At 36.1% G+C, this 12,521-nt stretch overlaps 2 protein-coding genes across 2 annotated transcripts; one reads left to right on the top strand and one right to left on the bottom strand.

Annotated features, from left to right (window-relative positions):
• Nucleotides 2,220-4,691, top strand: LOC105165774 (dihydroflavonol 4-reductase). The gene is given in 7 exon segments (XM_011084901.2): nucleotides 2,220-2,432; nucleotides 2,777-2,946; nucleotides 3,131-3,325; nucleotides 3,433-3,592; nucleotides 3,671-3,863; nucleotides 4,055-4,233; nucleotides 4,236-4,691. Coding segments are annotated over 7 exon segments (1,143 nt in total). The 5' UTR covers nucleotides 2,220-2,293; the 3' UTR covers nucleotides 4,343-4,691.
• Nucleotides 4,959-8,147, bottom strand: LOC105165775 (gamma carbonic anhydrase 1, mitochondrial). The gene is made up of 5 exons (XM_011084902.2): nucleotides 7,834-8,147; nucleotides 7,352-7,495; nucleotides 6,090-6,215; nucleotides 5,848-5,999; nucleotides 4,959-5,504 (listed from the first exon to the last, which is right to left on the bottom strand). Exons 1-5 carry the CDS (start codon nucleotides 7,946-7,948, stop codon nucleotides 5,244-5,246), a joined length of 798 nt encoding a protein of 265 aa, XP_011083204.1. The 5' UTR covers nucleotides 7,949-8,147; the 3' UTR covers nucleotides 4,959-5,243.

Below are 12,521 nucleotides of genomic sequence, written 5' to 3' on the forward strand. Positions count from 1 at the left end.
CGTGTTCACTGGTTTCGCGGAGTTCTTCATCTCTATGCCTCTGTGATAGTGTTTCTTTTGCTATTAACTTTTTTCTGACGGGGCTCTCATGCCCTTTCATATGTTCTTGGCTTAAGAGGGTGAAGAGGAGGGAGTTCTTCCTCATCCTTCGCCAGGAATACTCTTCTGGCACAACCTCTGGAACTATGGTCCTACAGAGGCTTCATGTTGTTCTAACTCCGATTGCGGGATTGGGGGCGGAGGAGGTAGTGGCATCATACCTAGCCCACGGTCCATTCCTCAAACATCCACCTTAGTTTTAGTTTGGACACCAAATAGCCCTACCGCAACTTGTTTTCCATGTCTTAAACTATGGTTAGTGGGAGTGTCCACCATCTTTTTCGTACCAGAAAAGAACTATAGTTTTCCACAGACAGTGCCAAATGTTGCATCTTGGAAATATCCAAGGTATCTATTGCTGAGATGAAGGGCCCTGAAGGTCTTAGGAACGGATATACACTAACTGTTGTGCACATACAAGACAAGAACACGTTAGAGCCAGGCCAAAAGGGATTCCGACGAAGGCTCTTCATCGATCAAGTCAGTAGGAATCCCAATAATATTTAGTAAGCATATATCTGAGATAGAGTCTAAACGTGGTTGTGGAGGTGGTGAGTCGTATTTATATGTAAGGGTGGATTTGTACGATGTTATATGATTCGTTGGATCATATTTTGTTTAACGGATGGCAAGGTCATACCAGCCCAGCAGATAAAGACAGGAGGTGGTCCAAGGGACTAAACACTGTGCAAATAAAGTAGTGCAAGCAGCTCTGATAGTGCTTTTCTGACATTCTGTCCTTTTGTCTCTAGTGGTCTTTGATGACTTTCAGGTACTTTCGTGCTATAGGTCCTCCAAGGTCCTACCTTTTGTTATACATATCTTCAGTAATGTCGTTCGTCTTGACCTTTGCAGGTCTCGTCTGAATGATGAAGGTCTCAATAAGGGATGTAGAAAATATCCCTACATCACTTTGTTAAAAGAACTTCAATGCCATCAATTACGGAAGACCACATACATGCTAAGATGGGGTGAGATGTGGGGAACCATGAAATTGCCAAGAACTTTTGGGGCAATGCTATAATTATAAAGAAGAGATGTGGGGCTTACTGGAAATTTTCATAAAGTAAAAGCAACTTGTGTCAATAATTTCTTGTTTCACTATTGGAGTGTTTGCAAAAATTTCTATATTTGATTTTAGTAGAAAAAGTTGGAAGTTATAGAAGAATCAGTAGTGTTTTGGAAAAAAAAGTGAAAAACAGATAAAAGTTAAATTGAATAATATTTGAAAAAAAATCACTTTTAAAGCAAATTTAATTAATTGAAGACAGTTTTAAACCCGCGTTAAAAAGATACTATTTTTCATTTATATTTGCACTTATTGTTTGTCAATAATAATTATTTTTTCATAAAAACTAATTAAATTTTATTTTTCTATATTTCGTATTTAATTTTTTTAAAATATTAATAGAAACTAAATATTTAATTTAATAATGCTCCTACTTATAAGTAATATAATTATTGATTACACAATAATTAAACTTGCATGATTGTAGAAAAAATAAAAAAACAATCATTTTGTTAATTAATTATAGCCATTTATATTATTTAATATAGGAATAATACAATTGAATAATATAGCGAATATAATATAAAAATTCGAAACTATCAATTATATGAAAGTGTAAATTTAATTATTGTTAAATTAATCAATGTTTCTAAAACTCTAATATCAATTTTAAATATATAATTTTAATTATAAACTAAAAACAGTAAAGTTGAATTAAAATTATTATAATGACGTTGAATTAGTCAAAAATAAATTTAGATTTATTTACAAAAACAGGTATAAATACCCTCAAAATACTTTTAACTGTTAGCTTAAAAATACTTTTCTTAATAGTTTTAAAAGCAAAAATTATCATTCCAAACACATTAAAAGAACTTTTTAAAAACAAAAAGTTGAAAAGCACTTTTCTATACTCTCAAACAGTCCCTGTAACTAACTAACAATCGACAAGTTAAGCAATAGTGCGAAGCTCCCGCAGGCCCCAACCTTTGAACGGTAAGTCGCACGTTGGCCTGTACAACAACCTTTTCTGGAGATTGATGCTGTGTTATGGTAGTATTTAGAGGACAACGTTTTGATTTATCCTAAATATATATTTGAAAGTGTTCTTACAAGAATTGAAAAACAAAAGAAACTAAACTATTTGATTGGTTTACCGTACAATCCTTCCCTCCAACTCAAAACATGGGTATGGAAACCACCGTCACGCCACCACCAGCCACCACAGTGTGTGTCACAGGAGCTGCCGGCTTCATCGGCTCGTGGCTTGTCATGAGGCTCCTTGAACGTGGTTATACCATTCGCGCAACTGTTCGTGATCCTGGTATAATTAATTCAATTTTTTTCCTCATGAATAATAATCCATGTTTAACTTTAAAAATAGTCGTCTTTCAGTAATCTTGAAAATTTCGTTCTACTGTTCTGGCATGAGACGTATTTGCCCCATTAAGTATTATTCATTTTTGACTAAAGTCATATGATTTGTCCTTAAAAACACAGTTGTCTGAGATAACACTGAGAGTTTCTACCTCTCAACTATCCCAAGTTCCTGTCTTGATTTGATGTGAAACGATAATAACATACTCAGCATCAGTCTTCATTTGCATGCACCATATAAAAGTCGAGATTGTTATTAGATAGTGAACTGGTTGAGCAATGCATGTATAGGAAACATGAAGAAGGTAAAACACCTAACAGAACTGCCCAAAGCCGACACAAACTTGACACTGTGGAAGGCAGACATGAACATAGAAGGAAGCTTTGATGAAGCAATCCAAGGTTGTGAAGGAGTGTTTCACTTGGCCACACCTATGGACTTTGAATCCAATGATCCTGAGGTATATTTTCCGACAATAATAAACTAACGACTACAACCAGACCTGTTTTCGACAAAAATGTACTCAAATTACTTCTTGGTTCAAATTGACTGCCAATAAAGTGGTAGCAACGTACTTAAATCAGCGGTGCGTGTGTGTGTGCATATACATATCAAGAAAGCAATTTCTCTTGTTTTTACGGCAGAATGAAGTGATCAAGCCAACAGTTGAAGGCATGTTGAGCATCATAAGATCATGTGCCAAAGCCAAAACTGTCAAAAAACTAATTTTCACCAACTCTGCTGGGACTTTGAATGTGGAAGAACATCAGAAACCAGTGTATTATGAAAGCAATTGGAGTGACCTGGATTTCATAAACTCCAAGAAAATGACTGGCTGGGTCAGTCTCCCTGGACTAACTTCTTAGTTGTTCATCAGAATCTTGATTAATCTGAAACTTGAATACGATAAATCTATTTAATCATTGAGGTTCTGGGAAATTTGCAGATGTATTTTGTATCCAAAATTTTGGCTGAGAAAGCAGCAATTGAAGCAGCTAAAGAGAACAACATCAACTTCATTAGTATTATACCACCTGTAGTTGTTGGTCCATTCACCATGCCAACCTTCCCACCTAGCCTAATCACAGCTCTTTCCCCCATTACTGGTAAGCTTCTTGTATTTATCTACTTAGACTTTTAAGCTCTGAGGTCCGGTTCGATTGATATTTTCTTTATTTTACTAGGGAATGAAGCACACTACTCTATCATAAAGCAAGGACAATTTGTGCATGTGGATGATCTATGTGAGGCTCATATATTCTTGTTTGAGCATCCCACAGCAGAAGGAAGATACATTTGTTCCTCCCATGATGCAACCATTTATGGTTTAGCCAACATGATCAGAGAGAAATGGCCTGAATATCATATCCCAACTGAGTATTCCTGCAGTTCTTTCTATTTACTCCTGTTTCATTGGACACACACACATACACGCACGCACTTATATATATATATATACATGTAATACCTATATGTGCACACATATGGGAAATTATAGTTCATATCTATTTCGCCGAACGCTGAACCCTAAATCCTATTCCTAAACAGTAAAACATCTTCATTGATAGATTTGAAGGAATTGACAAGGACATACCAGTGGTGAGTTTCTCCTCCAAGAAATTGATGGAAATGGGTTTTATGTTCAAGTATACCTTAGAGGACATGTTCAGAGAAGCTATTGAGACCTGCAGAGAGAAGGGATTGCTCCCATATTCTACTCAAATCCACAAGAATGGAGAAGAGAAGGAACCATTTTGAATTCCCTGACAAAAAATCAAGAAAAAGATACGCTTCCAACTTCAAAGGAGGAACATGCTGAAGAGCAAGAGAATGGTCTGCTTTCTGACATTCCATAAAACCATTCTGATGGCAGAATCAAGCCAATGGTGAAACTTCTGATGCGTTCTTAGTTTGTTGTTGTTGTTTTCATATATGTTGTTCTCCAAGGCCGTTCTTGCGGCCATTTCTTATCTCATAGTGTTGAAACAAAGAAAAAAGCAAAGATGCTTTTTGAACTTTACTGCAATATCAACTCCACTGAATACCAATAAAGTCATAGCAACCACTGAACTTGGAACGACTTTTCAGTTCGACCCTTAGGTATCTCTGATATATTTTTTGCCAGTTAAGAGCAAACTTACACAGAACCTTGCAACTAAGAACTGACTGAACAGAATAACACGTAAAGAATTTACTTGCTCAAAGTCAAATTTGCAGGATGGACAACTTTACACCTAAGCAGCCAAAACCCCACAGATCAACTCTGCTGGGCCTGGACCAGGAAATGGTTCCACTTGGATAAAGAAAGCACATTTCCTTCTTTGTTCTTTCGCTTTACATTTCTTTCTCTAGTGATTCACCTGGTTCTCTTCTCTTCTAGTTTATCTTTTGTATTCTGAACTTTAGGGAGTAGGAGTTAGGGGGAATTAGAAGGTAGAAAGGGATCGAAAAGTGGGGGCCTAAGAAATGAAATATTTTAGGCTTGCTTTAGATATTATTAAAACTACAGGGGTTTCAGGTGCCTTCCGATACATTTTAAAAGAAGATGCATCCAATCAAAATAGAAACTGAAATCATGAAAACAAATAAGCTAACATTTAAATTGTTCAATTAACAAAACGGCGAAGACTGCACGAGAATCAATGTGTACCAGGATTCATCCTTTGAACTTCAGCCTGGCCCCAGAATTTATTGGAATTGAAACTCAGTAGGGGTTTTTCTAGAAAATCCACAGGAAACAACAAAACATCTTGCATATTACGCAGCCTTCGGATTATTGGAATGGACAAGTTCTGGTGGTGTCTGACGAACAACTCCCAACATTGAGTCATATTCTTCATCCCGACTTGCAAATTTCTTTCGAAGTACCTTTTCAAACTCTACCTTGTCGAAGCCCTTAGCATTTTCAGAAGCATGAACTTGGGCTAGGTTTGCGTAATTGATTGCTGACTGGGATATGAAGGCAATTTCATCCTCTGTTAGCTTCCTCAGAAATCTGGCTGGATTTCCTCCCCAGACCTGGAATCCAGAAGTTACATATTAAGCAAGACTTTTCATTTAGTATATTCAAATGGCACTTTCCTTTATATATACCATCCAAGTGATAAATAAATTAAATGACAACAGATCAGCATCATTAACTCTCTCTTGGCGAGCACTCATAAACATAGCATAGCAGTATAGCTTTCTTTGCAACTTCAGGAAACTGATTTGAAGGCAACATGAAAAGACCCTGAAGTTTGATGAATTGAAAATTTTCCACATAGCTATTCAGATACGGTATAACACTTTTATCCAAATTGACTGCATTAAACTCTTATAAAATAGGGTAATTGATAGCTCAGCCATAGATCTTACAAACCTCTCCAGCTGGTATTCTAGTATTCTGTCTCACAAGAGCTCCGGCCGCAACCATTGCATGTTTCTCCACAACCACTCCATCAAGCAATGTTGCACCCATACCAACAAATGATTCGTCCTCTACGGTACATCCATGCAAGACTGCACTATGACCTGTCCAGTCCATTTTACAAATTATCAATTGAATCTAGAAAACTCATGCAGGATCAGATTTTCATCCAAAAGTCGTTTAATGTTACTGACCTACAGTGACATTGTCGCCAATAAGGATAGGCAAGACCTTCCCACTTAGATTGGATTTGGCTACATGAACAAGAGAATTGTCTTGTATGTTGGTCCCAGATCCGATACTGATGCTATTTACATCACCTGCATAGAAAAGATTAAATTTAAAGACCACCTCAATCATAAGCATACCATGAGCAAATAACACAAGTGAAGCGGCAGAATAAAGCAAAACATGTCCAGGTAATCACTTATACTATGTCTAAACCTTTAATTTTAGTTAGGAAGACATTGTTCATTTAGTTAAGGGGAAATATCTTCGAGAAATCTCCTTCTGAAAAATATTTATTAACTCATACATTTTTTGGTTCGTCTTCTATATGACATTCAATTACATTAGTAGTGCAAATAGGAAAAACATTAATAACTGAATACCATATTCCAACATCTATCTATCTTTTAGTAAAAACAAGGAAAATTGGTTTTCATTAATTTGTTCTTTGTTTCAGTCTTCTTCCATCTAATCCTTGACCGAAACAAAGCAATTGCAAATAATGAGGTGAAAGATGGAACGAGAGGAATAATAATGACTTCACAGATGACACCTGAATCCTCATCTCAAAACTTGCCAATGAAGAAAGGCAACAACATACCTAGATTGAATGGACCTTAATAGAGTTCAAAAGAAATAGGAGAGTAATATCTTACAATCTGCTTGAAGTCACTAATTGAACAGTTAAAGGAGATCTTAAGCCACATAAGACTATGAAGAACATAAAAGGAGGATAGCTAACAAGACTGAAAACCAACAAAAGGGGTAATGGGAGAAAGACATTCTTTGACACTGTCTGGATATAATGCATAGTTCCAGAGAAGGGAAAGGAACCACAAGTGCAAAGAAGCAGCAAATAGAATTAGTAATACAGTAAAATATCATATGGGGAGGAAATGGAGAGGCCATCACTTGAATTGATCTCTCAACCACTCATCAAGGTCAACAGTCCAATCCACCTAATTCCATCTTCCTCTTCCACCTGGACTCTAAAACACAGCTCTATGCCATATTACACGAAAGATCAACCCTTGTTCTCACATAGTGATGACTGATGAAAAATTCACACTCATTATGATTTAGCTAGTTAAAAGCAATCTTGAATTTGCACAATGTTAAATATAATTTCCAGGGACGACAGGAGTTAATCATCAATGGTTTCATAGCAAACAAAGGCAACTAAAACACAAGAAAACAGAAGCTATATTTGATGCAGTGAAGAACATACCTCTGAGAACGCATCCATACCAAATGGAGGAACCACGTCCAACATGAACATCCCCAACGATGGATGCACTGGGAGCCACAAAGGCATCCTTGTCAACCACGGGAACTTTGTCAAACACGTTCATGAGTGTTCTATGCCTCGACACTGGCAAAAGAGATCATATGTCAAAATTGTCCGAAGAAATGCATGAAGAAGATCCACCATACAAATAAAAGACAAGTGTTCATAGGTCTGTATCCAATTACGCAATATGAGTGGAAAAAGACAAAAATAGAGATCTTCCAGTAGTCAAATTCCACTAACTTGTACACTGACAGCATAGAAGAACTTTGAGAATTCCTCTCGCCTACTCTCAAGAATTCAAAAAACTGAAAATCTTAAATCCCTTTCCCAGTTATTCATAAAAAATAATAATAATAATAATAAACAAATGAATACATCGGAAGCTGAATGATTAAGCAAAATGAAGATTGGATGATTACATTGTTCTTGGAAAAAGTAGTTGCCCTGGAGGCGGGAGCCAAGGCGATCGAGGGCTTGGCCGGTTTCCCTGATCCAGAAGCCAACAGTGTAGAAGGCTCGGCCAAAAGAACCCATCTTCTTCTTGTGCGCGTTCTCTTCACCTGGATTCCCGAATTGGGTGTTCTTGCTTTAGGGTTTAGGGATTGGGAATTTGCTGAGAGAAAGAAACGAGTGAAAAAGAAAAGAGTGGGGAGACTGGAGAGCACAAAGTTGCTGTAGGAATGGATCCAGCGAGTGGACTCACTGACTCACTCTCCCTTCTGACTTTTTCTTTTTTTCTTTTTTTCCCTTGAAAATAAAAGTAGAACAAATGTATAAATAGATATACATTATATAATATTTTATTGAATTATAATCTCCTCCATACCAATTAATGAATGAGGTCCGTTTGTTGTTTTTTAAAGGGTAAATTATAAATGACTCCCCTAAAATTTATCTTAATTATAAATATTATTCGTTGTTTAAAAAATTATAAATATCCTTTTAAAATTACAAATATATTAACAAATACCCCTTTACAGTGAGTTATCACAAAAGGGACTATTTATTCGGATATTTATAATTTCAATGGGTATTTGTAATTTTTCAAATAACGAGGAAAAATTTGTAATTATGACAAATTTCAGGGAACACCATTGTAATTTATCCTTTGTTTTATCAATCAACAAATTATGTTAAATTTATATGATACGATAGAAAAATTGCTTGTTCGAAATCATCCAATTTGAATTTTTTGGGCCTATTTTTTAAAGCTTTGAAATGGGAACTTGTTGAAAGTACATTAGTATTTCGATACTTAAGTCAGTAAGTAATTATAAAGACAAAAATAAAAATTAGATTGAACAAGATGTAATATAAAGTAATAGTGTAGTGCTGGAAAATTTCAAAAAGTAGTACCAATATGATTGTGAATGTAAAGAATGTGTTACCCTTTACTAAAGGAAAGAGGCTTGTTTTTATACCTCTCGTCCCTAGCAAGCCAATGAGGTGTACGTCTCTTGGGACTCAGAACTGCGTTTGCAAAAGGTAAGCTCTATTATATCTCAAAAGGATCTTTAGAACGTTCACTGTAGGGATTCTATCCCCTAAATATATAGGCCTTCTCAATATATATGCACCTTCCATTCTTGGGGGTAGTTGTCGTGAACCTAGGTGATTTGTTCAGATCCTCGAGCCTTCTTGGTGGTGATGTGATTATCACTCCTCCAAGCACGTCAAATAACATGCTACAACTTGTACATGAGGACGAATCAGCTCTCAAGTACTTGCCATGTCAACTTTCCCTTTGGGTTTAAGGGCAGGCCTACGGCCTTTCTTCACTCATGGACTTCTTAGAAGGACCTAGGTGGCCTTCTTCAAGTTGTACTCCTTTTCGGGTCAAGCATAATTTTAGAACATTATTATATAAACCAACAAATATTATAGTGAGTTTTTCAACTTAATTAAAACTAAATTATGTATTTTTTTTATAATAATACTCTCATTTAATAAATTAAATCAAAATTTAAAATCAATTGAGTTTTTATCGCAACAGATAGAGCAATGATATCGAGAGAGAAGAATTGTAATTTACGCATGAATACAATATGTATGTATATTTGTACAATCTACATATCTATATATTTATAATATACAAATAGTGGAGTATATTTTCTTTACTTATTATTTTTTGAGCTTTTCAAATATAAGACTAGTTATCAATCATAACATGGACTTATATCTCGTATCTGTCATCCATTTATAGGATTCATTAATAATAAATGCCTGGTTAATGGAGGAAAAATAAATTACATTATAAAGGAAAAGATCGTTCCAATGAGCAAGGATATTAATACCAGTTGTTTATATCAGTCGGGTCGTGATCCATGTTAACTGTAGGTCGGATTGCGATCGATTTTAAACCACCTGGGATGTGGATCTTGAGAATTGAGAAACTCGTTAGGCTTGTTGGGAAGCCCCTAACTAAGGTTCTCTGATGCTTAAATTAGAATAGTGAGGTCGAATGGTCGAATAAGCAATAAATGCAACGTATCATAAATGCTTCTGAACAACGATATTTATAAGACCAAATGTCCGTACATGATAGGTCACGTGGTAATATATCATAGAGTGCCTACTAGAAGATCCAACGGTTGATAATCGGGGTCCTAATTTTGGGTCGGACAGGGCAGGTCGGTTCAGCGACCCGACTAGACAAAAGTGCACGGATCCTGTGCTATTTTTGTTATTTTCCTTCTTTGAGAGGGTATTTTCGTCCTGTTACCTTATGGGGTGATTATCACCCCTATCATTACTCCCCCATTTCTTCTTTTATTAATTATATTAGGAGAAGTTGAATCATCATCCCTAGCCGTCGATCCCTGTCCATGAAAAAGGCGCATTTTTTCTCCTTTTCCTCTATATATAGGCCCTCATTTGAACCTCTTGACTGCCCTTCCTGACTTCGCTTTTGAGCCGACTCTGGTGATCCTCTTCACTACCAGCCTTCTTCCTTTCTTCCAGGTACTTACCTTTGCCCTGCTCTTATAGCTTCTTCCAGTTCGAGTTTGGCTTCTGGGTCGTTTATGACCTCCCCTAGGGAGCTAGTAGGCACTTCACATGGTCCTGACTCCCCCTTAGGTGGTTCACGATCTCCTTCCCCTAGTCATAGGATACCGACCACTGATCAATCAGTAGAGTTGGTTGATCCTGATGATATTCCCCTCAGAGTCAAATATCAACATATGATGGCCAATGATCTTTGGGCTGGGATCGTTAGCACTCTAAAGACTCCCATACATCAAGTAAAAGAGAAATATTTTATCCTTCATGATTATGAGGTCTTGATCTCCCGTTCTTTTGATAGAATGCATCATCCCCCTCAAAGATTTTGCTCTATCTCAATTTTGCATCTAGAAGCTGGTCTTCACTTTCCTCTGCCTCGTCCTGTAGATAACATTCTTCGTAGGCTAGAGCTCTACCCTATGAGTTATTTATTTTTTTATTAGTAAAAAAAATATATATTAATATAATTAGTTTAAATATGTTAATATTAATATGTCGAGTCGTGACTTAAAATCACGACTCGACATTAAAATTAATTTTTTTTGCCCAAAAATCATTTTTTTATTTTTTTTAAATTTCATTTAATTAATATTTGTTATAAGTTAATTATATAAAATTAATTTTTTAACAACATATTAAAATTCAAAAAATTATAAAATTAAAATTATATTAATTTTAAAAATTATAATTAAGTAGACAAATATAATAGTGTATATTTTTTTGTACAATTGAAAAAAATACAATGAAGTATACAATTTCAAATGTCAAAAATGTCCACCCGTTCCACAATTGCGTTTGTTGCGTTGACGCCGAGGTCTTCTTATTTCCTCGCCCACATTTTGCACTGGCTCATTTTGCACGCCATTTTCATCACCACCGAACCGACTAGATGTTGTTGCAGAACTAGATTCCACATTGTCACGATATGCACCAAACGATGAAAATGGAATTGATGAAATATTGTATCCTTGTGCATATGGTTGATTAATACCAAGACCAAGGTCAAGATGTACTTGTGAAGAATAATCTTGTGTTTGGTTTGACATATATGAAGTCGATTGAAACCAATCATCTTGAGGCGGTTGAGGCATGTAATAATCTTGAGACGATTGACACACGTAATAATTTTGAGGTGTATATACTGTAGAAGGACCAGCTATATGTATCCCAATATCATGACGTTCAACTGAACCAATAGATATTCGGCTAAAACTTCTTCTTTGCCTATGGAATGTTGTGGGAGCATCATCGGATGGAGAAATAATTTATTGTGGCTGTTGGGTTATGGCTTTCTTGACTATATCCTTCAATATTTAGTAGTCTAGATCGACATAAAGTTTCAAGGGCATTCACCTCATTTGCCTAAAAATTATAGAAAAATAATGAGCCTTGTGTTATAAAAAAAATCTAAAATAAAATATGTAATATTATATACCAACGTACCACAACTTGCAACATAGGTACTTTTTCAAGTTGGTAACCGCTTTCCACACGTCTATCAGTAGATGATGACACGAAATTTCTTGTTATATTGTAGTACCATTCCCAATAACCTCGTTCTGTTTCTCTTCGATTGGAAATGGGTGGCCTCTGTACAACCGTGTGATATCGTCTTTGCCATATATTGTATGTATTGCAGGTACCAATCTGTGCCCTTGTGCTTTTTTTTGGGAGATCTGATGGAGGCTCACATCCCTGGTATCCGTCGCTTCTGGAATATTTTGCCTTATCCTAAATTGGCGAATAACCCGTTCGGGATGATGCATTTCAACTATTGCGTAGAATACCAATGGACATGATGACCTCCACAGTTGGGGGTTCAAATCAGCGGCATAAGCCATAATGACATCCGAGTCCATGTCATACGACTGCTAGATGAACTGTAATAAATAAAAAGATGTAAATTAATACGTATTTAATTCATGGTATAAATATACGTACAATATTAAAAATAAGTTACCTGATCCGCCTGCATCTCATCCAATATTTCTCTTATCACCCGGATAGTTCCCCGTACTGTTCGGGTGAACGTGTGCTGACAATTCCAAGTAGTACCATATGGTGCTGCTAGGAGCCAGCGATTGTAGTCCATTTGGACTTGGCC

Source organism: Sesamum indicum, linkage group LG6 (genome assembly GCF_000512975.1).
Source record: "Sesamum indicum cultivar Zhongzhi No. 13 linkage group LG6, S_indicum_v1.0, whole genome shotgun sequence".
Taxonomy (NCBI): Eukaryota; Viridiplantae; Streptophyta; class Magnoliopsida; order Lamiales; family Pedaliaceae; genus Sesamum; species Sesamum indicum.

What these genes read in the sequence shown, in the direction of transcription:
- LOC105165775 (XM_011084902.2), bottom strand. Translation starts at nt 7,948, where the DNA reads ATGGGTTCTTTTGGCCGAGCCTTCTACACTGTTGGCTTCTGGATCAGG. An exon ending in CTACTTTTTCCAAGAACAAT is followed by an intron (nt 7,496 to 7,833) that starts GTAATCATCCAA and finishes CTCTTTTGCCAG; the next exon opens with TGTCGAGGCATAGAACACTC. An exon ending in GTATGGATGCGTTCTCAGAG is followed by an intron (nt 6,216 to 7,351) that starts GTATGTTCTTCA and finishes TTTTCTATGCAG; the next exon opens with GTGATGTAAATAGCATCAGT.